Source organism: Bos indicus, chromosome 17 (genome assembly GCF_029378745.1).
Source record: "Bos indicus isolate NIAB-ARS_2022 breed Sahiwal x Tharparkar chromosome 17, NIAB-ARS_B.indTharparkar_mat_pri_1.0, whole genome shotgun sequence".
NCBI classification, from domain to species: Eukaryota; Metazoa; Chordata; class Mammalia; order Artiodactyla; family Bovidae; genus Bos; species Bos indicus.
Genome location: NC_091776.1, coordinates 34425276 through 34450946, shown reverse-complemented (window position 1 = coordinate 34450946; position 25671 = coordinate 34425276). Strand labels below are relative to the sequence as shown.

The window sequence follows — 25671 nt, the reverse complement described above, 5'->3', positions numbered from 1 at the left end:
CTTCAGTCATGTCCGACTCTCTGCGACCCCATAGATAGCAGCCCACTAGGCTCCTCTGTCCTTGGGATTCTCCAGGCAAGAATACTGGAGTGGGTTGCCATTTCCATCTCCAATGCACAAAAGTGAAAAGTGAAAGGGAAGTCGCTCAGTCGTGCCTGACTCTTCAGTTTAGTTCAGTCGCTCAGTCGTGTCTGACTCTTTTCGACCCCATGAATCGCAGCACGCCAGGCCTCCCTGTCCATCACCAACTCCTGGAGTTCACTAAGACTCATGTCCATCAAGTCAGTGATGCCATCCAGCCATCTCATCCTCTGTCATCCCCTTCTCCTCCTGCCCCCAGTCCCTCCCAGCATCAGAGTCTTTTCCAATGAGTCAACTCTTCGCATGAGGTGGCCAAAGTACTGGAGTTTCAGCTTTAGCATCATTCCTTCCAAAGAAATCCCAGGGCTGATCTCCTTCAGAAAGGACTGGTTGGATCTCCTTGCAGTCCAAGGGACTCTCAAGAGTCTTCTCCAACACCACAGTTCAAAAGCATCAATTCTTCGGTGCTCAGCTTTCTTCACAGTCCAACTCTCACATCTATCCATGACCACTGGAAAAACCATAGCCTTGACTAGACGGACCTTTGTTGGCAAAATAATGTCTCTGCCCGACTCTTAGGCAACCTTAAAAACCAAGGAGCTCTGGGGACATCAGTAGTATGCTGGTGGCAGATCTTCAGTGAAGTGTCCTATTACTCAAGCAATTAGGCTATCCTTTCTAGTCGGCTGTTCTAACAACTAACTTCCTCACCTTTGATTCTATGTTCAGTTCAGTCGCTCAGTCATGTCCGACTCTTTGCGACCCCATGGACTGCATCATGCCAGGCTGTCCTGTCCATCACCAACTCCCGGAGTTCACTCTGACTCACGTCCATCAAGTCAGTGATACCATCCAACCATCCTGGGTCCAGTTCCTTGTTTTACCACTTGCCAACCAGGTAATCTTAGACAAATCACTGAACTTCTTTATGTATCATATGTACAAGGAGAGCACAAGATCATTATTTTAAGGATGAAATGCTCTCCACTGTAACTCATCAAGATGCACATTATCATCCACATTTTGATACCTCTGAAATCATGCTGCATCTCACAATTACTGCTCGCCAGTCAGGAGTCAAGTCATGAGGTAGTTACTGTCTGCTCGTGTGCAAATGTGGTTGTTATTCCTGACTGGACAGCTGTCACCTTGCCATGCTTGACTTGGGAAACTGTTTATGAACCATTTGAAGCAAAACTATGAATCCTGCCTGTCAGCTGAAAAACTTTCTATTGGCACTCATTGATAAGATAAAAAATGCCCCAGCATCAAAACTTGCAAAGTAACATGTTAATGGCTTGGAAGAAATCCTGAAAACCACGGTGGAGCATTCTTTTAAGAACTGTTGCCCAGGGCCCTTGATGGTCAGCACATTATGTTGTGTGGAAAACACTAGCATGATAACAGAGTCAGAAAGCGATTCAGAAGAATTTGACCCTGTGAGGAAGTTTTAGGAACCCTAATCAATTGATTTTGCTTCTAGTTTCTTTTTCACGTGTGCACAAGAATGAAATATGGTAAAAAGCTGTGTATAAACCATCATTCAAAACCCTTTCAATAGTGTAACTCTAAGTGATAAGAAAATTATCGTCATATGTTAAATAGCATTTTGTCTGTCATAACAGTTCATAAAATAAAAGTGTATCATATAGGTAATGACATCTTAGACTTGATGAAATGTGATTTTGGTTATTATTACCTAATAGTATTTGTTTGCTCATTATTTTTATTCACTCATGGTCCTTCGTTGTGTTTTTCTTCATGACTTTGTAGCTCAGGTTCACGAAATAACTGCCTCATTCTCTCCATAATAACCAGCCTTGCTCATTCTTTTCTCTGACCTGTCTTTCTTCCCCCTCACCTTGCGCATCTTTTCGGTCACTGCTGTGTTTATGCCCTGAGTCAACCCCTAATCCAATTGCCTGTAGAAGAGTCACGTGGTCGAGCACACGGCTGCCAGGGCTTCCCCAGGAATTTGTGGTCATCTGTGTATCCTCAGGACTTAGCACAGTACTAATTCATGTTTGTTGAATAAATGTGTAAACCAAAATGATTTTGCAAGAGACACAAGTCCATGCCTCACTTATGACATACAGTTTGATAATGGATTGTGCAGTTTTTTAAAAAAAGGTTTTAAAATCACAATAACATCTTGAACTTACTTGCTATTATAAATATTTGATCTCAGTTTTCTATAAATATAGTACCTGACATCTTTCATGGATCAGGTTTTACTAGTACCTACATACTCTTCTGACTTGGAAATTTTTTCAGTTATTTCTATGACCTAATTAATTAACTCAATCATGGAGGATACATACTGCTTGATCTCTATATGATACAACAGCCTTGGATTGGCCAGATATAGCCATAACTGTTAATGATGCCTTATGAACACATTTTCTCCATGAAAATATTTTATCTTTTCCTCCCACTTCTTGCAAAATTGAACAGAAGAGAATTGAAGAGATGAGTAATACCTCTCTAACTTTTCTGATGAACTATGGATTCCTTCTTTCATTCTGAAAGTCCATGACATTGGGCAAATCCAATACACTTAAGGTGTTCAGTTCTCCTTATGCGACTGACTTATTTCCAAAGTGTGTGTCCTTGTGCTGAGTTGCTTCAGTCGTGTCCAACTCTTTGCATCCGACTCTTTGGACTGTAGTCCACCAGACTCCTTGGGCCCTGGGGTTCTCCAGGCAAAAATACTGGAGTGGGTTGCCATGCCCTCCTCCAGGGAATCTTCCCCACCCAGGGATCGAATCTGAGCCTCTTACATCTCCTGCGTTGGCAGGTGGGTTCTTTACCACTAGCACCACCTGGTATGATTGATCAAATCAGGAATTTTTACCATTCTTCAAGGTTTTGTTAAAGCTTTGTAGGCATAACTTCAGTCCATTTTTCTAATATTTAATGAGGAGGAGGCATACAATGAGTATATATGTTACATATGTTCTTATATATATTCATATATATATATGAATATATGTTACATATGACCCTGTTCCTCTTTCTCCTCAGCCACCTGACCCACGATCTCCCTGCTACCCACTTGGATTACCATACACAGCTCTAAGCAGTTCTCTGGTGCCAGCTTTTTCTTGTTGCAATCCACACGATCAGATGACTCTTCTAGGAACAGATTCTTTCATCGGGTAATGCCTTTCCTCCAAAACTTCATTTTCCTTAGGATCAAGCTCCAATCCTCATCATGGTATTAAAGTCCCTCTGTAATTTGTTGTTACCTTACTTATCCAATTTTGATCATTGTGATTTTATAAAAGAAATCTCCCTTCCTGGTTGTGCCAGTCCCACAAGTCAGCTGTGAATGAGATGCACCACCCTCTGGTGTTTCCTTGTGCCATGTCCTGAGGGTACATTGTCTTTTTCTTTTTCTCCTTGTGACTTCTATTTATTCTAGAACGAGGTTCTCCTTTTTCCTGTTATAATTAAGACTCTATATTTTATAGCCCCATGTACTTTATACTGTGTGTCAACATAAAAAATTATTTCTTTTCACTGTTAATTCTCCCCACAGCAGCCTTTTAACAATTTTGATCTTTTAACAATTTTGAACAGTTTTGTTATTTTTATGTTGACACCTCGTATTTCTTCCTAGACTTTTACTCAGCTTGAGCACTCATCTTAATACAAATGGCTCCTATTAACTTATGGGTTATTAAAATCCAAATCCATCTTCAAGAGGGAAATATTTTTCTAATAGTGATATTATTTATGATATATACACTAACCCATATACAAATTGGTATAAAAGATTGCGATTATTCAAACAAATGTGATGTTTAGGCCCAGATGATGTTTATAATCAGGGATTTTAAAGAAAGATCTATCCAATTGTGGCACCACTGGTGTAAGTGTACAGCTTCTCAAAGTAAATACTTTGAGTAGGAAAACATCTTTTCGGATCTATTAATTCTAATGTGTTGGTTAAAAATCAGTATCACTTTATTATCTTCACCACTGATATTATAACTTCAGATAGACACAGTTTTTTAATGACTTTTGGATTCTTTAAAAAGTAGTGTATATAAAGCATATTTTGCACTTTTATTGAAAACTAACATCCTAATTCATATGGTAATATTGTAACATAAGGAGAAAAATGTAAAACACAGACCAATGTGAATACCCCAAACCAAGACTCAACTGCTCTTTTCAAGTTTTAGTTGAAATTTGAAATGACTTATTTTCAATAATAGGTGGTGTTTCCCAGGATTCTTGTTTGTTTAGTTGAAATGCTTTGGCTCTATGAAATATCTCTGCTATCAATTTAAAAAAATAATATAAAACATTAAGATTCAAATAGTACTTTGGTAATTGACAGGAACTATATCTGCTATCAAATCTGCTGTATTTATCAAAATTAACATTCTAAGAGATTATGAAAAAGAAGCATCTGTAAACTTACTTTTTGAAAATATATAGAAGTATCAACTTGCTTTTTACTTTTCTACTTATTTTCAACTCTTTAAATGTTATTCAATTACTTTAAACTACATGTATTTTTAAATTTTACTCAATGATTGCAGAGTTTATAAATTTTATAGAAGGGATTTTTAGTATTTACAATGACATTTATCTTAATGAGAAGCAAAATGTAAACAATTAAAAATTCTAGAGAAATGTTAAGGTGATTAGGGCTCATTGAGTCCCTTAATCTGAAGTTATTAGCAGATAGCTGCTCCAGAATCCCACTTCACACACACACACACAGACACAGAGCAATACAATTATTTAAACCTGAGTTCAGCCTTAGAAAAACAAAAGTAAAACTGAATTAATTTGAAACAATTATAAGACAAATAAATTCATCATTTAGGAATGAATCACCTATGTTTCAGGGAAAGAAACATTTCTTCATCATAGAGTGTATTTAAGGCAATAACACACTATATGACAAGAATTTATACAAGACTTCGTAACTAACAAAGCACTGCATATACATTGAGTCCACAGTAGGGTTACAATTTGGGAAGGTAAAGTATTAACTTCAGGTTATTGATCAGTAAGCAGGCTGAGAGAAACTAAGTGAAGTTCACCAAGCTAGAAGTAGCAAAGCTGGGACTTCAACTTTGTATCATCACACCCTGTGTCAGGTACTCTCGACACCAGTCCATTTTCATTCTTGTAATATTGGACATGGGGACATTATCGACAAATATGATAGATCATGATATAGAAGAATGATAATAATCAAAACTCAGATTTTTTAATTTGTGTATGCTATCAAATGAGATACATCATGTGAGAAGTTTTTATAAATTAAATTGAAATATTCCAAGAGAGCTGAAAATCAAAGAAAGTGTAAATTCTTGGAAAAAAAAAAAAACTCTTGCAAGTTTTTGTGTTTTCTTTTTTTAATATTAAGCATTCTTATAGAAGGCATGCCTAGAGTCATTTGATCAAATAAATATTCTACTTTTATTTTCCCAAACAAAGAATAAACTATAGCCTTTGGCATAGGTTATTTCAATAGGAAATAAAGATTAAAGCAGGCAAGCCCCAGGAGATGTTTTAAGCCGTTTCCATTTTAATGAAAACATGACTTTGTTTTCTTCCTGTTCTATCTTTGGGGGCAGTTCAAGGTTTAAATTAACCTAGGTTCTTGTGTACTTGTCTCTGAAGATGAAGTGAGCAGTAGATAGTTGTGGAAATGAGAGATTAATAACTTTTGTTGAACAGAATCAAAGAGAATACCACATGATCATTATAATAGCCATTCTACTCCTGGATTCAGGAATCAAATCAGCAGAAGAGATGACTAATTTTGTTTTCTTGTGAAAATGAAGAGCAAGTCAAGGCTCAGAAGGGAGCATTTAATAATATGGAAGAGGAAACAAGACAGGATTTATTCTTCAACTGGGTAGATAAGAAATGAAGACTTGTTTTGTACTAGGGCAAAGATGTTTCCTTAGACGTCTTGCCATGTGGATTTAATTAGCAAAATCTTTGATATGTAGTAGTGATGCAGTTTGTCTGAACTCCTGTCGCTTTGATTCTCTGTGAAGGAATATGACACTTAAGTAATGAAGGGCACCAATTCAGAGCCCTGCCATGTGCATTTCTTTTTTTTTACTATTGTAGAAAAGTAGAATCACTTGTGACAAAATACACAAACGGTTAGCTGTAGAATTATAGAGCTGACAGAAACTCTACAAATCATTCAGTGTAATTTATTCAAGGTACTGCTTGATATGCCCACTTATAGAATTTGAAACCAATACAGAACATTAGTATTTCAAATAGGGCAGAAGGATGAGAATTATACTTACGAAAATGAAAAGAATGTTTATGGAAAATTTACAGAATAGGTTGGTCTATTTCTGTCAACTACAAAGATTGTTTACGAAAGGAAACTGAAAATAAAATGGCTTATCCTTGCCAGCTTTTCTTGGGAAGTATAGTAATATAGTGACTATTGCCCTTAAAAGGAAAGTAAAGACTTTCCATTCTTGTTTCTTTGTTAATTTATTAGACACTTATGGGGTAACTCACCAGTTTCTGTTATTATTTTGTTTGTTTCTCAGTAAAATCAAACATTATATTTATTATCATGAGTTCACAGAAACATTGGAAAGATTAATAAGATATTATTTTTCAAGAGCTTGGAACATATTATGGTTCAGCTATTTTGGCAAATAAAGTAGATAAATGAATAAGTTAAGCCTTAGTACTACACTTTTTTCTTCTTTTTTAAATCACTAGCAGTTGCCAAGAGTTACCAGACACTTTTTTTCATTTTACTTTGTTATTTTCTCAAAAGTCAAATCAGTAGAAGAAATAGCGAATCTTGTTTTCGCATGAAAATGAAGAATAAATGAGTTCACTTTCCATTCTGCCTTATTCTTTTAGATCTTAATATAGTAAACTGAAAATTATGGTACAATTTCTCATGGATATTTACATTGTTTTTCCTTTTCAGGAAAACATCATATACTAGCTGTCTATTTCTAGCCATGGTACACTGTATTAAACTTTCTAAATAAATAACAATGTCTATTTTAAGCAAAAATTTTAGAATTTCCACAGACTTAAGAGTTGTAGGCAATCAGAAAAGGGGGCAGGTTTTATTAAATGTCTTCTAGATCAGCAGCCCCCACCTTTTCAGCATCAGGGACTGATTTCGTGGAAGGAACCTTTTTTATGGACCGAAGAGGGGAAGGAATGGTTTCAGGATGATTCAAGAGCATTACATTTTCTATGCACTTTATATCTGTTATTATTACTTTAGCTCCACCTCAGATCATCAGGCATTAGATCCTGGAGGTTGGGGACCCCTATTCTAGCTCCAGGGTAGCAAGGTAATCCATATATTTATTTATACTGTAATATTTAGAGAAAAACATATTGATGCATTTCAGTGCTAAATGATATAGATGGTCATTGTTCATACTATTTGATTTCTCAATAGAACATGATCCACAATGATGATGTTATAGATAACATTTTATGGATTTTATTATTGTAATTTTAAAATACTTAATTTCACAAAAATTGTAATTTAATAATATACCTTGGTTGAAATAGTTTGAAGTTTATTTGTAACAGAAATTTTCAAATATATTGTTGTAGGATTTATGGAAATAAAATGTTCAGTGCTCCCTCTCCTGGTTTTATCATACTGGTGAACTGACCTCTTGTCCCCAAATTGTGGTGATAGCAGAGAAGACAGTTTTGAAAAACCAAATAAGATACTATCATGGAATATTGTTATTTCTGATTTGACTCTTTCAAACCCATTCAAATTGTCCAAGAAACTTATCCACTGGTTAAAGTTTATTACTTCTCCAAATATTATGAGATAGATGAAAATAGAAAATATGTACAATAATGTTGACTTTAGCCTTTGAAACAGCCTATTTTATTACAATTTATATTATTAAGAGTGAATAGGTAGCTTCTTGGTTTAATTCTTGTTCTGAGTTATTTTCTAGTGATGCTTTCTTGTTGATGGTTTTAGCAGTGCCCTAGGGTCCTGAAAGGTCATTCCAAATAGAACTTTAATTATTTTAAAGAATTCAAATGTTAGAAAATCTCAAATAGAGAAAAAAAGTTTCAAAAGAATTACTTACTATTGTAAAGAAGAATATTAAAAAATTATTGAAATGTCCATACTTAAATTTATATGATTTTTTACTGAAGTTTTGTTCGCTTTATTTCATCAAAGACTTTAAGCTACTTCTTATATGTAGGACCTGGAAAAAATATTTCCCTTTCCACTTACTATATCTTTCTAGGTTTTAGGTATCTTTTAAGAATCTCTGTGGAAACTCAAATTTCACATATTGTTACCCTCACAGCAGCATGAAGTACATGATTTTGATAATAAATATCTAAAATCCAATAGTCTGTAAGGAAACAAAAAGCATTTTTCCTACTGATTCAAATGCTTTTTTTTTCCAGTGACACATCATATATGCTTAAGAATTATAAAACCTCTTAGGAAATTATTTCTATTTTAATTGATTTCTATTCAGCTGATTTTTAAAAATAAACTTATTTTTTCAAAATTATATAAATATCTTACAAAATTGAAGGAGTCTGGGATTTTTACAATTTTGATTTTGGGAAAATTATATCACAAATCAAGATAGAGCAATTATTATAAAATCTACAGCAGGAAATCATACCTTTATCACATATTGTTACATACATTTGCAGTAAAGCGTGCCACGTTTTAGATTTCACATATTCTAAACTTTGCTTTAAATTGGGTCTGTAGTGGCATATCATCTTTTTTTATCAATATACATTATCTCACTAACTGATCAGTAGTGAGGGCTTGATATACAACTTTTTAATCTTTTATTCTTCAAAGTTGTTTTCCAATTCCACTTTTAAGGGTAGAGTTCACCAATGCTTTTGCTGAGATTTGATAACTGAAGACTGCTAACTAAATTTAAAGGTATTCTTTTATGACGAAAGGCATTTGAAGGATTTTCTGAGGCAATCCACATTTTCAGAGGATGTTTGTTAGGGAAGTGTACAGGGCAATATATCCAAGTGGGTACTCATAAAGGAAAGAGGAAACGACTGTTGGGAAAATCCTGCTCCAGGTTTTCAGGCAGCCCGTATGATTGACACATGATATCACTGGAGGCGTGTCCTGGAGTGGAGGTGGAGGTGGAGGCGAAGAGCTGAAATTCTGCGGAGCCGGAGTAGAACTGCTCTGTAAGGCACGCAGTGGTTTGCAGAGTGATAGCCGCAGACACAACTCCCAGCCCTGGAAAAGGAACAGCTACAGTTGCTGTAAATGTGCCTGAAAAGCAATTTCCAATCTTTGCTCTAGGTAAGAACTGTTTCCTTCCTTTCCTTCCGTAGACATTTTAAGGAAAGATCAGGTGAGAAATGTTGGCTTTTGCAAGGAACTGATTATTTCTTTGAACTCGCTTTAGATCTAAAATTACTGGTTGCATTTCAAATTACCAGTAGCATTCCCACTGCTAAAACGAATGCTCTTATTTAAAGTAAATGCTACCACTAAAAGAAAAAGCAGGGTCCTTTTCCTCCCCACCCCCACAACCCCCCCAGCCGAGCAGTAACAAGTTTCAAGTCTGAAACAGTCGGATGTGTGAAAGAAAAACTGGGTGTATTTTCTTTTTCTTTTTTTCTTTTTGCCAAAGAGGGACTGGCATTCGGTGTGTGGACCAAATGCATGTTTGTTTAGGCATTGTTGGCGACCGAATCCCCAGAAGCAATTGTTTAAAACCTGAATTTCCCGTCTCTGTGTATTGATTTCCAATGCGCAGAGGCGTCGCTTGAACGTTGTTTGAACTCTTAGGCATTCCAAGGGGCAAAAGCACTTCGGCAAAAACGTGCAAGACTGCATGTTACTTTGGTTCGCTGCTGACACGCCGACTGTGCGCCCGCCTGTCAATCACAGGGAGCAGCAACAGCCAGCACATGGCAGCGGGTGCGGGCGGCGGGCGAGCTGGCGAGCGGCCCTCTCCGCTCCACTCTTCGCCGGGGCGGCGGAGCGCGCGGCGAGTCCAAGTGCCTGGAAAGAAAGGGAAATTAACGTGTTCTTATCTCTAATCGTTTGTAGCAGGCGTTTCGGCCGCGGAACAGGAGGGTCGGAGGACTGGGAGTGATCGCTGCCCGGGAGAGGCTGACTGCCAGGACCGGAGTTCCCAGGGACGCCGTGCCCCCACTTGCCCGGCGTGCGGGATCGGGAAAGTGCCTGGACCTGCGCGGGGGCCGAGGGACGACGCCCCGCCTTCTCCCCGGAGAACCCCAAACCTCGCTCCCTTCACCACCGCCCCTTAAAAAGCGGGTAAAAAACAAACTCCCACCCACCCCCACCCGCGGGGAGCGGCAGTCGGGCCTCTCAGGCGTGTACTCCCTGCGCGGCTCCGTGACTCGTCCGTGGACGCCGGTTCGAGCCCCGTCCCGGGCGCCGCGGAGCCTCAAACGTCCGTGACGTGGATTTTCACGCATCAGGAGGCCGCCACTCCCGCCTTTCCCTCGAGGAGCGACTGGACCCCGAGGAGAACTCTGGTCCGAGCACAGCGGCGGGGCGGCCGGCCAGTCACGCACTCCTCTCCCCGCCGCTCCCCAGCTCGCCTTCCGGATAGACCGGGAGAGCCCTCCTGAAGGGAATTTGCTTTTTTTTTTTTTTTTTTCCTGGTTCTTGGAAGGGGGCTACAGGAGAGGAGCCCCGGAGGTGGATGTTACTGAGCTGCGCGGCGCACGCGAGCTGTGAGAGGTTTGCGCCTGGCCGCGCCGAATCTCCAGAGGATTGTCCCCCGCAGCCGGAAGGGGGCCGCGGGGAGCGCTCCTGCCCAGCGGCAGAGGCCGCGGGCCGACCGGCCGCAGCTCGGGCCATGCCTCCCCGTCCTCCCCGCCGCGGTTGATGCGGCGAGTGCACGCAGTCGCTCGCACCGGGACCCAGGCCAGGTTGCACTGCTTGGCCGCCCGCCCCCGCTTCGGCCTAGGTGAGTTTGGGGCGGCCGCCCTCGGGCTGCGGGGGCGGGAGGTGCACGGGCGGGGCGGGCCGGGCGGCAGGTGCGGGCCCTGGGGAGCGGCGTGGGGGCCCGGACCGCGCGAGGGAAGGGAGAGTGGGGCCACCCCCTCTCGCGGCCCAGCCGGCCCGCGGGTCGCTCAGAGCTGGGTAACCCGGACAGCGACCTTTCGCCTCCGCGCGGGACGGCGAGGCGGGGTCCCCGGTCCTCAGTCGCCTGCAGCGGCGGCGCGGGGACCCGGGGAGTCCTCTCGGGGAAACCCCTCCACGCGAAAGGTGCATTCGGGGAGGCTTGGAGCGGGGGGGAGGTCCGAGGAGGACCGCGGAGCTGCTCGGCGGGTGCCCGCGGCGGGCTTTCGGGACCCGAGGATCCCTCGGACGGGGGCCTCCGGAAAGGCGTGTTCGCGCGCGAGTGCCAGAGCGGACCCCCGGTTCGCTGGGGAGCCCCTGGGCCGAGTCGGTGTGCGCCCGCGCGAGCTGCCACTTTATTCTTGTTGTGAGCGCGGCGGCGCGGCGAGGGGCGGGAGAGGGCACTGCCACTTTAAAAGTGGGGAAGTCCGCCCTCCTGAGGTAATGGTAACCTCAGCCTCCTCCCCTCCTCCTGCCAGAGAGAGAGAGAGAGGAGAGAGAGGGGGAGCGAGAGAGAAGACTTGTTTTCATTCATAACTTTTTCCTTTTCCTTCCTCTCCGTCAACTATTTATTCCCCGCTCGTCTCAGCGCGGATTGCAGAGGGCGCAGCTCCACCGCGGGAACCGGCGATGTGGCGACACCGCTCCGCCGCCTGGGCCCCCGGCTCGCTGCGCCCCGGCTCTTTAGGAATCCGGCTTCTCCTTTAAAGTGTAGACAGATATTTATTTATAACCCTCCCTGCCTTGGGCTTGCTTTTTGGCGCCTGCATTCACTCCGAAGGCTTTTCCTGATTTGTAAGCATCCTTGGTGGCATACGCCAAAAGGCTTGGAAATCCACGGTGATCCTTAGAATATGATGGGATTGTCCGAAAAGGTATTCGACTTCGATTCGGGGCTTTCTTGGGGGAGAAGAGTCTGCCGAGAGCGTGTGAGCGTGTTTGGGGCTAGATCCAGGGCTGTCACTGCTGGAAAAGGGGCTTTGCTTCAGATCCGAGGTGGCTGACATTCTTTGCTTTTTCTTTTTATCTGGTGGCCTCCTTTACCGGCCAGCAGGAACTTTGTTAACAGCTAGCATTAAAGACTCAGATTAAAGTCATGCCTTGTGCTTTTTCTACTCTCTTCAGATCCACGTTTTTTTCTTTCGTGTGGAGTCTGACTACTTGTAGATACTCTTTGCTTTAGAAGCACTGGGTTAGAAAGTGCTTTGCGAGGAGGAATGATACTGCAGAGTAACGAGGGAATCTTTTTAACAGTCCTTAAGGACTCCAGGACTAAACCCAGCAGGTTGTGAACATGTTTCTCCTTGAGTACAGAGAAGGTAGAAGAAGCTAGAAACTTGAGGCTCCGAGTTGAAAGAATGAACGGGGGGAACGCCAAGAAGTTAACATGTAAGACAGTCCAGGGCCATTCAGTGAAGTTAATAGATGAAATGGACTTCTTTCTGCCTTATTCCTGAAGCTGATGAGATTTGGCTCATGGTAGTGGAGAATAGGCATTTTTTCCTTTGCATTCTTGAACTGGATCAAATCTGTAGATTGTGGGAGGAATTTGTGTGAAAAATATTCTGGTTTACCGTTTATGAGAACAAAAACGTTTTTATGTTTAATAGATGGTTTTATGAAGAATCCATTATAAATTAGAAGTAATTTATCATTGGTATTGAAATAGATTTTTACCTGGATATTGCTATACTTTATTACAAGAAGCACATTGATTCAGAGTTGGCAGTGCTTTTGAAAATCAAGATCTGGCATGTAAATACAAATTTTTAGAGGAAATACAGATAATTAAAATGGCCAGGATTTCCCCATACTACTTTAAAGGCCAGACACTTATTTGTATGTGAAAGTTATCTTGTTATGTCAGTGATCCTTATTTAAACTTAAAAAAATTCAAATGTGAATGGTCTTAACATTCACAGAACTGTACATTGAGTTTTGTGTGTGTGCTTTAGAGGCTATAAAACACCAAGAACTGTTGTGTTCGTCTGCATTCACTTTTACATCTTGTAGACTAATAGTGAACTAGGTTTAAAATTCTGGTTTCTACTGAAGATGACCTCTTAATTTGAGATTCCATTTCAGTTTGGAGTGTCTTTTTTTTTTTAATGCTTGAAGTATACCTTGACTAATTTCCTGAACACTAATCTAATGCTTATAACAGCAAACAGATAATTAAAGACAACAGCACCATAGCCATTCTTAGTTTGTTGTTGTTGTTTTAATGGATGTTTTCTTTTATGGAAAGTACCCATGAACTGATACAGAGCTTCTTTGGATGAGAGCTGTTTATTAGTGCTTATACTCAGTGTTCCCCACAAGGGCATACTCCATTTTGTTTGTTAGATTCACAAACAGGAAGACATTACTTCTTGATTCTGCTTTTTAAAAGTTGAAAAAACTTCCAGTTCTTATGGCATGGGGTCTCTTGCCTACATTCTTCTTCTATGATGTGGTCCTAAGCCTCTCTCTGAATTGGACTCTGTCCAGGACCCCAGCATCATTGTAATCCGCTGATGAGGGAGATCATTACCAGGTGGTTTAGGCAATTTGTGACTTGACAGGATTTCTCACCTCTTCTCCCCCCACCCCCCCAAATGCTTCTAGTCATTTATTTTCTCTTTTTTTTTTCATCTTTGATTTCCTTTTAGGATTTCAGATGCATGCCAGGTTTCCACTGATTGCCAGAAATCAAGATCACTACACATGGATCCCCAAAATCAGCATGGCAGTGGCAGTTCATTAGTTGTGATCCAGCAGCCTGCATTGGATAACCGTCAGAGGCTAGACTATGAGAGAGAGATTCAGCCTGCTGCTATTTTGTCCTTAGACCAGATCAAGGCCATCAGAGGCAGCAATGAATACACAGAAGGGCCATCCGTGGTGAAAAGACCTGCTCCTCGAACCGCACCAAGACAAGAAAAGCATGAGAGGACTCACGAAATCATACCGATTAATGTGAATAATAACTATGAGCATAGACCTACCAGCCACCTGGGACATGCAGGACTCTCAAATAACACCAGAGGCCCCATACTGAGCAGATCAACTAGCACTGGAAGCGCAGCCAGTTCTGGGAGCAACAGCAGTGCCTCTTCTGAGCAGGGGCTGTTAGGAAGGTCCCCGCCAACCAGACCCATCCCTGGTCACAGGTCTGAAAGGGCAATCCGGACCCAGCCCAAGCAACTGATTGTGGATGACTTAAAGGGCTCCTTGAAAGAGGACCTGACGCAGCACAAGTTCATTTGTGAACAGTGTGGGAAGTGCAAGTGTGGGGAATGCACAGCTCCCAGGACCCTGCCATCCTGCTTGGCCTGTAACCGGCAGTGCCTTTGCTCCGCTGAGAGCATGGTGGAGTATGGAACCTGCATGTGCTTGGTCAAGGGCATCTTCTACCACTGCTCCAATGACGATGAAGGGGATTCCTACTCGGATAATCCTTGCTCCTGTTCACAGTCACAGTGCTGCTCTAGGTACCTGTGTATGGGAGCCATGTCTCTGTTTTTACCTTGCTTACTTTGTTATCCTCCAGCCAAGGGATGCCTGAAGCTGTGCAGGGGGTGTTATGACTGGATCCATCGCCCAGGGTGCAGATGTAAGAACTCCAACACTGTCTATTGTAAGCTGGAGAGCTGCCCCTCCCGGGGTCTGGGTAAACCATCATGATTTTTGGAGGTGGGTTGGACCTCCTGAACTTCTCTTGCTTTCAAGCTGTGGCTGTTAAAAAAGATGCTGTCAGATACTGGTTTTATTTTCTTTGCAGTTTTCCCCTGTTTCCCACCTTTCTCCCCTTCTTTCCAAGGTTTGACTCATGGATTGTACTCTTCTCTAATGGATGGTCTTCAGTAAGAGTGGACTGTGAAATGCATCTGGCTCCCCCTTATGACAAGAGCCTCTGCCATCCACTCGAGAGGGTATTGAGAGCCAGTGGGCTTTTGTGTAGCCTTTTTGTTCTGCAAGCAACTTTCCAAAGTTGTACACGTGAACATATCCACACATGTACACCCAGGCTACAGTGATTTAGAGCTGTTTTTGATTGGGTACTCTGGGAACAGGGAAATTGGTGTTTAAAGAAGCAGCAGTTTAATTGCTTAAATAAGCTATATATTAAATCTGTCTCCAACTAGGGCTATCTTCATAGCATTAGACACTTAAGTAGCATGGGAGATCTGTTTTTGTTACAACGTTAAAATTCCCCTTTAACCACTGCCCTCTCCTTGCTCCTCAACAGTCTATCCCCTCAGTTTTGGTGTATCTTATTTTAGAGACGCCAGGGTTTTGTTTTGTTTTTTTCTGTGTAATTTTAGGTCTGCTTTACAATGTAAGTCTTCACATTGGAGATATATTGGTTGTATCTTGCTCATCCTTATTCAAGCTTTCATATTTGTGAAGGACTCGACTCCCGCCCTTCCGAACTCCTTGCTTTTCACCAAATTACTCTTGTCATTGAGGGCACTTGGATAACTGAAGTTGATATTTATATCTGATCAATCTATAGATGTCACAGAACTATGCTGCCTGAAGTGATCTTGGCTCCTTAATGGTTTTTGGCCACTTCGTTAGTTAACAGCTGGGTAGTTCTAATCTTTTCTGTTTCATTGCCTTAACCACAAATTGTGGTGCTTTTTGTATATTTTATGTATAAATCACAAAGTTGAATTCTGACTATTTTTAAGACAAAAGTCTGTTAAACTTTTTTATTGTAAAGAATATTTATTATGCGAATCTCTATTATTTTATGATATTTATTGCAAAAGACTGTTGAAATGTACTCATGTCTGAATATAACAAAATATCAATACGTAACGGAAAATAAGGTGACACGAAGAAAGTACATATGTTAACTATAATGCAGAAAATATATTAATTAATGAAACTGTCTCTTGATTTCTTCATTTATTAGCGTGTACTGTTGTGATTTTTGTCATTTGCTTTGACTCTTCATGCATACCCATTTTCTTTCTTTCCCTTAATATACCAAATCTAGATGTAGGTGACCTCAAATCTTGAACTAGATGTTTCCTAGAAAATTCACTAATCAAGATTTTGTATTCCAAATTCTGTTTCAACAAATGCCCAAGTGAATCACTTTACAAAGTGAAAAAGGTTTTTTTGTGATTAATATTAACAAGTCCGTCCCTCCTTTGGCTATTCTGTAAGCAAGGGGTTTTGTGTATATCAATTTCTTGGAATGGGACATACCTGTATGTTTTAAATAATGTTTATCAACTCTTGGATTAGTCTGAAATTAATTTTCATCAGCAAAGCTTAAAAAATTAGTTCTGTAGCCATTCTAGGAGTCTCTGGCACTGTCATTTTAATAAAACATAGAATTTAAGAGTGCATCAAGGGGATAGTTAACATTATCAAACAGATGTTTTAAAAACATTCCAATCCTTTTCATTCCTTTAATAAGTCTTTAATGTGCCCTGATCAAATAACATTGTGTCATGTCTCATGGAATTAGAAATGTGAGGGTGTGAAACTTTATATTAAAAAAAGAATGTGTTTTTAGTTTTTAGCCTGCTGAAGTCAGGACATAGTTAGAATCTTTGGGTCTGATAAAATTTTGTTCACATGAATCCTCAGACTCGATTTCACTAACTCCTCCGTATGCCTAAGTGACGTGTCAAACCTGAATAATCAGCACTTGAGAATAAGATGTTGACATAATTTGAACCCAGGATTTAGGCTGTCAAAACTCTTATCCAGTTTTTTTGTTTGGTTGTTGTCTCTTACATGATTTGACTACTAGTTTTGGATTATTTATCCTTTGTATTCATAGGCTTTGCTTTTGTTTATTAAATAAGACATAAGCGATAGAAACTTTTAATGCATTTCCACCAAGCCACCAAACCTATTAGTTGGCATTGTGACATTTGGCTTAATCAAGTATTTTCTCTATGCTCTGAAAGCAGAAACATTTTTTAAAATTTCATAATCTATGGTATTTTAAAATGTGAATTTGTTTCCTCTTGTATTCAAGTTATGTGGTGATATCACTGGTCCCTGAATATTGAATATTTCATTGAGATTTGGCTCCTTAATGAAGCATATAAATAGACTCCTTCAAAATACTGTGTAAATTTTTTCTGTTATTTAGACCCTTCGTATAATCAGGAATTGGTGTAAGAGCTGTCTGTAGTTAAACTAACCAGACTAAGAAGCTGTGGCTTTTATTGAAAGAAATTCATAACTTTTATGAGAATAAGGTATGTTGTGGAGTTTTAACTTCTGGCTATATGGGGAATACATTAAAATTATAATATTAAGATGGCAGTCTGCTGCTGCTAGGGTTCTATATGCACTCTGGCATAATGTCAGGCCCATATTTGGAAATAGCAATAAGTTAGTAGTTCAGACTTCTAACATGCTTGTCAGATACAAAGAATAAACACTTTGATTCAAAACTTCCTCCTTTGTGATGGTTTAAACCTAGAAGAAAAAAATATTAGGATGTGTCTTCATCAGTGCTCATGAGTCCAATGTGTTTGAACTGAATACTGATGATCATTTAAAAGTGCTAAGGCTTTGAAAGCATTAGCACAGCTGACATTTCTTATAATACCCCTGCCATTTATTTGATACTGCCAAGTTAAAAATACCACATAGATAGATTAACCTTTCCCTTTTCCTCAATTTTGTCCCTCTTCCTCAACTGCCAAAGCTTGACAAAATGAATATTTTTTAAGTAGTTCCTTTCCAGCATGTTTTCTGAGTGCTGTTCGTTTCAGTCAAAGAAGTTTTATTTGGATAATTTAATTGTGAATAAAACCAGTACAAGATTTCTGTAATTGAGTAGCTTCTTGTCAACAGTTTAATAAAATGTAACTCAGCAGGAAAATGGACTATGAAAAAGTAGATATACTTCTTTTTTGTGAAGGCTTGAGGTGAATCCTTAAATTATAATCTGTGATAATTATTATATAGTTTTCAAAACACAAATCGTAGAACATTCCAGTTATTACTAAGAAAAAAAATTAAAAACAGTGGTTTTTAAAGTTAAAGGAAATAAGTTAAAAGCTAATGTTTTTACCCTAAAGTTAATATTGAAATCAATCTCAAGATTCATTTGCAGAAGATTGATTTAATTCTTGAAATTGTCTCCTTTTCCTGAATCTTCCCTTTTTTTGTTGAGTGATGTATTTCAGTAAAATGTCTGCCTACAATGCAGGAGACCTGGGTTCAATCCCTGGGTCAGGAAGATCTCCTGGAGAAGGAAATGGCAACCCACTCCAGTATTCTTGCCTGGAAAATCCCATGGATGGGGGAGCCTGGCGGGCTACAGTTCATGGGGTGGCAAAGAGTTGGACACAACTGAGCGACTTCACTTCATGTGTAACTCTTTAGCAAAAAGGCACAATCTCATTTCTAAACACTGAAAAATGGAAACAAAGAAGGAATGTCTAGACAGTTCTCATCTTAAACTCTGCCCCACCTCCCACTATATATATATTGTGAGAGAGTTTGGTATCATTTTTTAAACATCTTGAAGACAAAAATTTAAATCCCGCTTTGGCCAGTTGACAATTGGAGAACTGTTTTTTCCATTATTTCCCTCACTAGATAAGATGGCCATGAATTTAACTGACAAATTTTTTATTTTTCTAATATTCCCTCAGATTATTACCAAGCCACTTTACTGCATGTATTGAACCCTTACCACATGCATTATTCCATATGCAGAAAAATTCTAGAGCTAGAAATAGATATCAGAATATACTTTATGTGTCTCAACCATATATGAAAGTTAATAGGTCACTAGTTAAAAAGTTAAAAATCAGAAGTCTGTGTCATAGTTCAGACCTACCCTATCAGAAGATATCTCCAGGGGAGGAGCTTGATAGTCTTAATTTCAAAAAGCTTCTTGGGTGAGTTTATCAGGCAATTTTGTAATTGCTTTTTTAGCTTGATGTCTTCATCTTGAGAATAGAGAAACAAAGGCCTGGCTTAAATGTTCATGATAGCTAGCATAGCACCAGGACTCCAGATACAGGGCTTTCTTCATTTCTTAGCAGCAAGCCTGGTACCTTTATGTTGCACATTAGCATTTACCATTTCTTTTAACCAGAAAGTGTTTCCTTCATAATTAATATATTTGACCATAATTTAGGAAATGGAATGTTTTTCTGCATATATTATTTACACTTAGCTATCAGGAATAAGTAGCAAATGACTTCATTGCCATGATTATTTTTCATATGTTATTATTAAAGTTAACAACTTCATTTGAAAACTGAGATTGTGTGCTTCCTCTGGCCAGGTTTATATGGTAATAATAGAACAAATTGCTTTTGATCAGTTTGTAAAGGTAATAGTAACCTGGCATCTAGATTTAAGAACTTACGCGATGGCACTTAGCATTATTCTAGTTACATCAGAATTATAGTGATTAAAAAGCAGATTTAAATGTTCTGTTTTGTACTGATAAAAAGATTGGTGTTAAAGTCAGATAGCTGAATCATACTAGGTATGCCAGTAACTAACAGTAAAACCTAGAGACTGTTTTGAACTGGGCAATTTGGGAAAACATACTAAAGCTTATCATTCACTAGCAAGTATTTCAAGAGCTTGTTTTGATAAGATAATCATAGAATCATACTTCAAATGATAGAAACTTGGAGGTCATCTATTGGATCTTCTTTAGAATGAGAAAGCCAGGTTCACAGAGGTTACTTACCTAAAGTCACGATCTCGTTGCCAAACTAAAATAAGCTTTATTTTAAAAACTGCATGCTGCATATGTACCTGTGGTAACAGATTGGAAGAAAGGAGAGGTTGGTTGGGGGAACAAGACCAGAGTTTAAACCAAAATTTCAGGTTAATTTGTAAGTTATAAAATTTAACAAATTTGTGAAAGCACAATAGCAGTAGTATAGTAGTGAATACTAATAGTAGTCCAAGGCAGAGAAGTAAGTGCCTTGAGAAAGGAATCAGACAAAACTAGCTGAATAAATTTGATGTAAGAAAGTAAGGTGTGTATTTGAGGAAACCAGTTCCTGTTTGGCTAGCAGCAGTTCTCAGCTTCATTTATGAGTAAAATAGCAACAAACAAAACCTGTGCCCTGGTGGGGCTTTGACTTTTGTTTATCTTACAAACACTCCAGATGATTCTATGGCACAGCCACAGTCAAGAGGCTCTGAATTGAATTACAGATACATGTAGAAGAATCACAGGTGATTAAAATGGCAGATATTAAGGTAGGAGGCCAATTAGAAAGGTATTAAGGGTCAGAACTAACTTGGAGGTTAATAGGAATGGAAAGGAGGGATCAATGTGAGACATATATCTAAAGGACTTGGCAGTTATCTGTGGTTTTGAGATAGAGGAAAAAATTGAAAATGATACTGAGGTTTCAGACCAAGGAGAAAAGGCAAATGGTAGTTCTGTGAAAAGAGTTGGGTGGACTTAGTTTAGGAGGTATGTGAGGTAGAAAAGTTATGATTCCTATTAGGATAAACTCTTACAATGCTGGTGAGTTGCCAGAAGCTCACTGAGAAAAAAAAAAGCCTAGAATTTTAGAGAAGGGTGATGGCCCATCACCCATATTGGGGTGATAGGGAATCTGTAGCATAGATTCCCAAGAGAAAGAATGAAATTAAAAACAGGCTAGGGCTAAAACCTTAAGGAAAGTGAAAAAGTGAAAGTGAAAGTCACTCAGTCATGTCCGACTCTCTGCGACCCCATGGACTATATAGTCCATGGAATTCTCCAGGCCAGAATACTGGAGTGGGTAGCCTTTCCCTTCTCCAGGGGATCTTCCCAACCCAGGGATCAAACCCAGGCCTCCCACACTGCAGGCAGATTCTTTACCAGCTGAGCCTCGAACCCTGAGGAATGTACCTACATTTAGAGGGCAGGTGGGGCACCAATAGAGGGGTGGTCAAAGAAGGACAGGCACCGAGAGACTGAGCTCAACTCTCTGGACTGCTCTTCTTCAGTTCCTCTTGACCACGCGTTAGCAGCCAAAGGAGATTTTCAAGATAGGAATTAGTAACAGTCAAATACTCCCAGCTAAATTTGGTGGGTGGTGTTTAGGTGAAATTGTAATAAGAACCAGGTTGCATGGGTTTAGTGGGTGGTAAGTACATGCAAGTAACAGCTTTAGACTATTCCAGAAGTCTCGATATAATAGGCAAGTAACTCAAGGCAAGTAACAAGCTGAGGACAATTTTTAGAATAAGGAAAACCTGTGCCTTTTTGTAGGCCTTCTGGAAGAGGGAGGAGGAGATAGAAGAGGGAGCGCAAAGAGGGCACTTTAACCTTGGCAAGAATGGTTCTCCCAGAGGAAAGAATAAAAGATGAGAAGGAAGGAAAAGACACAGTGGAACGCCAAGAGGGAGAAGAGGGAAGTCAAAGAAGCACACCAAGTGGGGGATGGTCTTCTCTTGAAAGTTAAGATGCTTAAGAGACTGAAATTGGTTCTTGAGAGCGGTCTGGAACGGCTAGAGGTGGAGAGGCTAACTTGTGGTCAGTAGGAACTGATGAAAGAAAGAGCAGAGCAGGGAGCTCAGCTCACACTGAACCTGGAACTTTGGGGGAGCCACTAAGCATATTATTCAGAGCTAGTTAGAGGGTCATTTAAGGCAGAGAATAAGAGACCCTTAAGAAATGGTGAATTTGAAAGAGGTCAGGAATCATAGGGTAGCAGTCTGAATATTTGCCGAAATGACTGGCCAGAAGAATTGGTTGAAAGTTCCAATGAGGATGAGATACAGGCTTACAGAGAGTATGGAAATAGCAAAGGAGGACAGCTGAGAACAGAAGTTTCAAGTCAAGACCTTAGAAGGTGGTCTCGATACCACCTTCAAGGGTCTTGATACCATACTGTCAAATGCTGAGGATATCTGGAGTTTCTCTGTGCTCAAGGGTAGCTGAGGTAGAAAAGAGATTTTTCTGAGTAAAGGATGAAGAGGAGAAAACTGAGGCCAGTGTGTTAGAAGAGTTGTTAATTTAGGTATTAAAATGCCAGAGGTGGAGAGGAAATTTTCGAAGCTTGTGTTTATGTTTGGAAAGGATGTTTTTGAACACTTTAACTTGTTTTTAGGCTAATGGACTATAAATTAAGTAATTAAGATCTGGTAAAATATAAGATTTCTTAAAAAGGAATGAGCTAGAGCAGTAGAATTTATTTTCAAATGGGCCGTGCTCCATTTATAGCACAAATGGTCTGTTAACAAAATCTGTTATTGAATAAAGGAAATATATCTTCATGAAAATTGATTGACCAGTCAATTCAATCAAAATAATACACAGAGCCAAAAGGCCTTCTGCTTTCCACATTCCCTTCTTTAAGCTTTTGCACACTTCAGAGGCACTTCAGAAGGCAAAGGGATTGGGTCCAAGACCTTAGTCCTGTCTGTTTCCCAGAGTTTGCATGTTGCAGATTTGCGATAGAAGCCGTGAGTGAATTTGATTCCTTAATAGAAATATATTTTATTCTTCTGGGCCACCCAGAATCTGCCTTCTATTCCAAATGCAGAGAGGCCTACCTTTGTAAAGAAAACTGATGATGTTAGAGGTATTTACAGACTATGTGGAGTTCTACTTTGTGGTTTATAAACCTGCTTTTGGAATTACCTGTAATTTCCTTTTTGTATCTGCCTTTGTCCATTTTTGGCTATTGCTCTTTAATAGTTACCAGGAACAGAATCCAATTAGGGCAGATTAAAAAAAAAAAGATGAAACTAAATTTATCAATAAATATTTGTTTTGATTACCTTGCTAGATCTATTCATAAAACTTCAGAGAAGGAAAGATGCTTAAATGAATGACCAAACTGAAACTCTGTTTTTGCACGGTTTTTGATACTATTTCAAATGTCAACAAGATTGGCAATTTTTGAGAGAAAATAAGAATTGCCTGGCTCTGTCAAACATTTAATCACTTATTTAACAATGATATTTTTGATGCTGAGAATCCCAGTCTTTGACTAGCAATGCACAAAGTTTTAACCATGTGATTGGTATTACTGTATCAGTTGGTAACTGGCGCCGTGGAGGCAGCCACATCTGTCTGCAAGTCAGGAAAGGCTTCATAGAGAAGATATGAAAGATGAGTAGCAATTCATCAGGCAGACAAGTGAGAGGAAAAGCATTTCAGATCAATATAAAGGCATGTTAGTGGGAACGATCATGGCATGATGGCAAGTAAATCAGAATGTTTGGAAAGTAAGGTGTCTTTGGGAAAGATAGGAGCCAGTCATGAAAAGTGTGGACGTCAAGTTGAAAAGTTTGAGCTCTACCTTGTGAGGAGTCACAGAGAGGCCCGGTTTTAAACAAGAGAGTGACATGAGCAGATTAGAGTTTTAGAAAGATTCTTCAGGCAGCCTTGTGGAGGATAGACTGAAATGGAAGAGGGAATCCAGCTAGATCATTAATATGATGATCAAGATGATTAGTGTGACTGGGACAATGGAGACTGAAAGGAAGGATGGGTTTGAGATGACTGGCAGGTTGAGAAAGAGGAGTGAAGACAGATCTAGGTGACTCATCACAGGACCAACTCATAACTGGTCCATAACTGGTTTATAACTGCTAACATAGGCAGAGAGAACATTTGTACAAATAAAATGCAGAAGGAGACCAACATTTTCTACACTGAACATTCCACTAATTGTACAGATTTGGGAATGATTTTTTCCCCCTACAACACATCTCTCCCAGAACAGTTAATGAGTAATGAAGTGGACCAAAGGCAGGAAGCCAGAAAGCAGAGAAGAGAATCAAAGGCTTTGCAAATCAAGCAAACTAAATTATTAATTCTTTCGTCCACCCTGGCTCCCCAGACAGAGTTCACTATATATCACTCAGAAAAGTGAGTTATATGCAATATTTGAACTTTGTTGTCAGAAACACCAAATTCCAAAATAGAAAATTCAGCAAGTCTCCCAATTATCTAAAAACATTAACTCTTCCTACCCTCTCCCACGCAACCCCTACACGCCCTGGCCGAGGCATTAAATTTTAAATCACTGGAGTATCTTCAAAAAAATAATGCTTGTAACTTCAGTGTCCTGATTTTCCTTATTTCCTATATTTTTCTCTGCTGGTCAAAGTGAGAAATGGTGAAGGCGATGGTGGACAAAGGAAGAAGGGTGGTTGAGGAACATGTTTATTAGGTGATTGGGAATAGGATTAGAGAAGCCACTCAAAGTCAAATCTGGGAGGACCTTACAGTCTACTTAGTTCCTTTCCTTCATTCATTCAAAAAGTAAAGACATTTGAACCCTGGAGAGATGAAATGATTTACTCAAGGATAAACTGCTAGTAGGAAGTAGAGCCAGCTGAGTGAGAAAAAGATGTGAAAACTGCATTTGAAAGTCCTATGCTATTTCCATTATATAGACCTTATCTATACTTGAAGACCTGGAGTTTTATTTATTAAAGAATCCGCCTGCCATTGCAGGAGATAACAGATTCGATCCCTGGGTCAGGAAGATCCTCTGGAGGAGGGCTTGGCAACCCATTCCAGTATTCTTGCCTGGAAAATCCCATGGACAGAGGAGCCTGTTGGGCTACAGTCCATGGGGCACAGAGTAAACCATAACGACAGGCTAAGTTAGTAAAATCCAGATTCTTGCAGAAGCTATACCAAAAAAATGACAAAACAATTTGGGGATTGGAATTGGTCATTTTTCTTTTTTTCCTGTAGTTTGAATTGCTTATAAATGAGAGTATTGGAGTTAAACATTTTCTATATTTTATAGGTGGTATGTGGCGCATGTCGAGACTTGGAAATGGTTTTTTGAGAAGTGATCATTATAAAGCAGAACGACTTGAATTTGAGGGAGGTTGGCATTGCTTGATTTCAAAAGTTTAGTTAAAAAAGTCAAGTGTGTAAAGTCCACATTTCTTCATGTCCTATGTAGATAATGGGATTTTTTTTTTCTCCTTGGCACTGGAATAGGTACTATATAGTGCCTTAATTTCTTAAGTACAAACTTCAACTAGAAGGAATCTCTTAATCCTTAGGGAAAATATGCTTCATATGGTTTGTAAAATCTGGTGAATTTTGGAAAGAAGAAAAGCAGCCAGTACTCTTGAAAAAAAAAAAAAAAGGTCTGCTTGAACTTGCCTTTCTTGAAAAAAACAAAACCCAACATTCTTTCATAAAGCATTTTTTTTTTCAAAAGTATTTGCCCTTGAGCATTTTTTCCTACTTACCCATGCTTATCTTTCAAAACAAACATTTATTCCTTTCTACTATAGAGTGTGAGGAAGTTCCTTTGAGGTTATGCCCTACAAACATATCCAAGCAGTAACTGTCACCTCCTTCCTATGGCACAACTCATGACTAACTCAACCGCAGGCCGCACTGAGCAGGGGGCGGTGATTTCACGACGGGGGCGGTGATTTCACGGCGGGGCCGTTCGTATGTTACCTATGGGACCATTTCTCGAGGGGGAAAAACACAGAACTGTATTTTTGTGTTCAAATAAAATTTTGGGTCCTTTTGACCCAATGGAAAATGTGTG

At 39.7% G+C, this 25671-nt stretch overlaps 2 protein-coding genes across 3 annotated transcripts; one reads left to right on the top strand and one right to left on the bottom strand.

The window, feature by feature from the left end:
• Nucleotides 1-7619: 7619 nt before the first annotated feature.
• Nucleotides 7620-12201, bottom strand: LOC139176838 (uncharacterized). The gene is made up of 4 exons (XM_070770190.1): nt 12012-12201; nt 11761-11896; nt 9815-11604; nt 7620-9328 (listed from the first exon to the last, which is right to left on the bottom strand). The coding sequence occupies exons 1-3, from the start codon at nt 12199-12201 to the stop codon at nt 10776-10778; spliced, it is 1155 nt and encodes a 384-aa protein (XP_070626291.1). The 3' UTR covers nt 7620-9328; nt 9815-10775.
• On the top strand, nt 10908-16075 carry SPRY1 (sprouty RTK signaling antagonist 1). Of its 2 annotated transcripts, none has more exons than XM_019977547.2 (2): nt 10908-11039; nt 13846-16075. In XM_019977547.2, the coding sequence occupies exon 2, from the start codon at nt 13901-13903 to the stop codon at nt 14858-14860; it is 960 nt and encodes a 319-aa protein (XP_019833106.2). In that variant the 5' UTR covers nt 10908-11039; nt 13846-13900; the 3' UTR covers nt 14861-16075. The 2 variants fall into 2 exon arrangements, with proteins under 2 accessions (XP_019833106.2, XP_019833107.2); XM_019977548.2 differs by lacking the exon at nt 10908-11039 and adding an exon at nt 11549-12069.
• The last annotated feature ends 9596 nt before the right edge of the window (nt 16076-25671 follow it).

Coding starts and splice junctions, on each gene's coding strand:
- LOC139176838 (XM_070770190.1), bottom strand. CDS start 12,201: ATGTCAGCCACCTCGGATCTGAAGCAAAGCCCCTTTTCCAGCAGTGAC. Junction 11,897..12,011: donor GGATTTCCAAGCCTTTTGGC/GTATGCCACCAA, acceptor TACACTTTAAAG/GAGAAGCCGGATTCCTAAAG. Junction 11,605..11,760: donor AGACGAGCGGGGAATAAATA/GTTGACGGAGAG, acceptor CCACTTTTAAAG/TGGCAGTGCCCTCTCCCGCC.
- SPRY1 (XM_019977547.2), top strand. CDS start 13,901: ATGGATCCCCAAAATCAGCATGGCAGTGGCAGTTCATTAGTTGTGATC.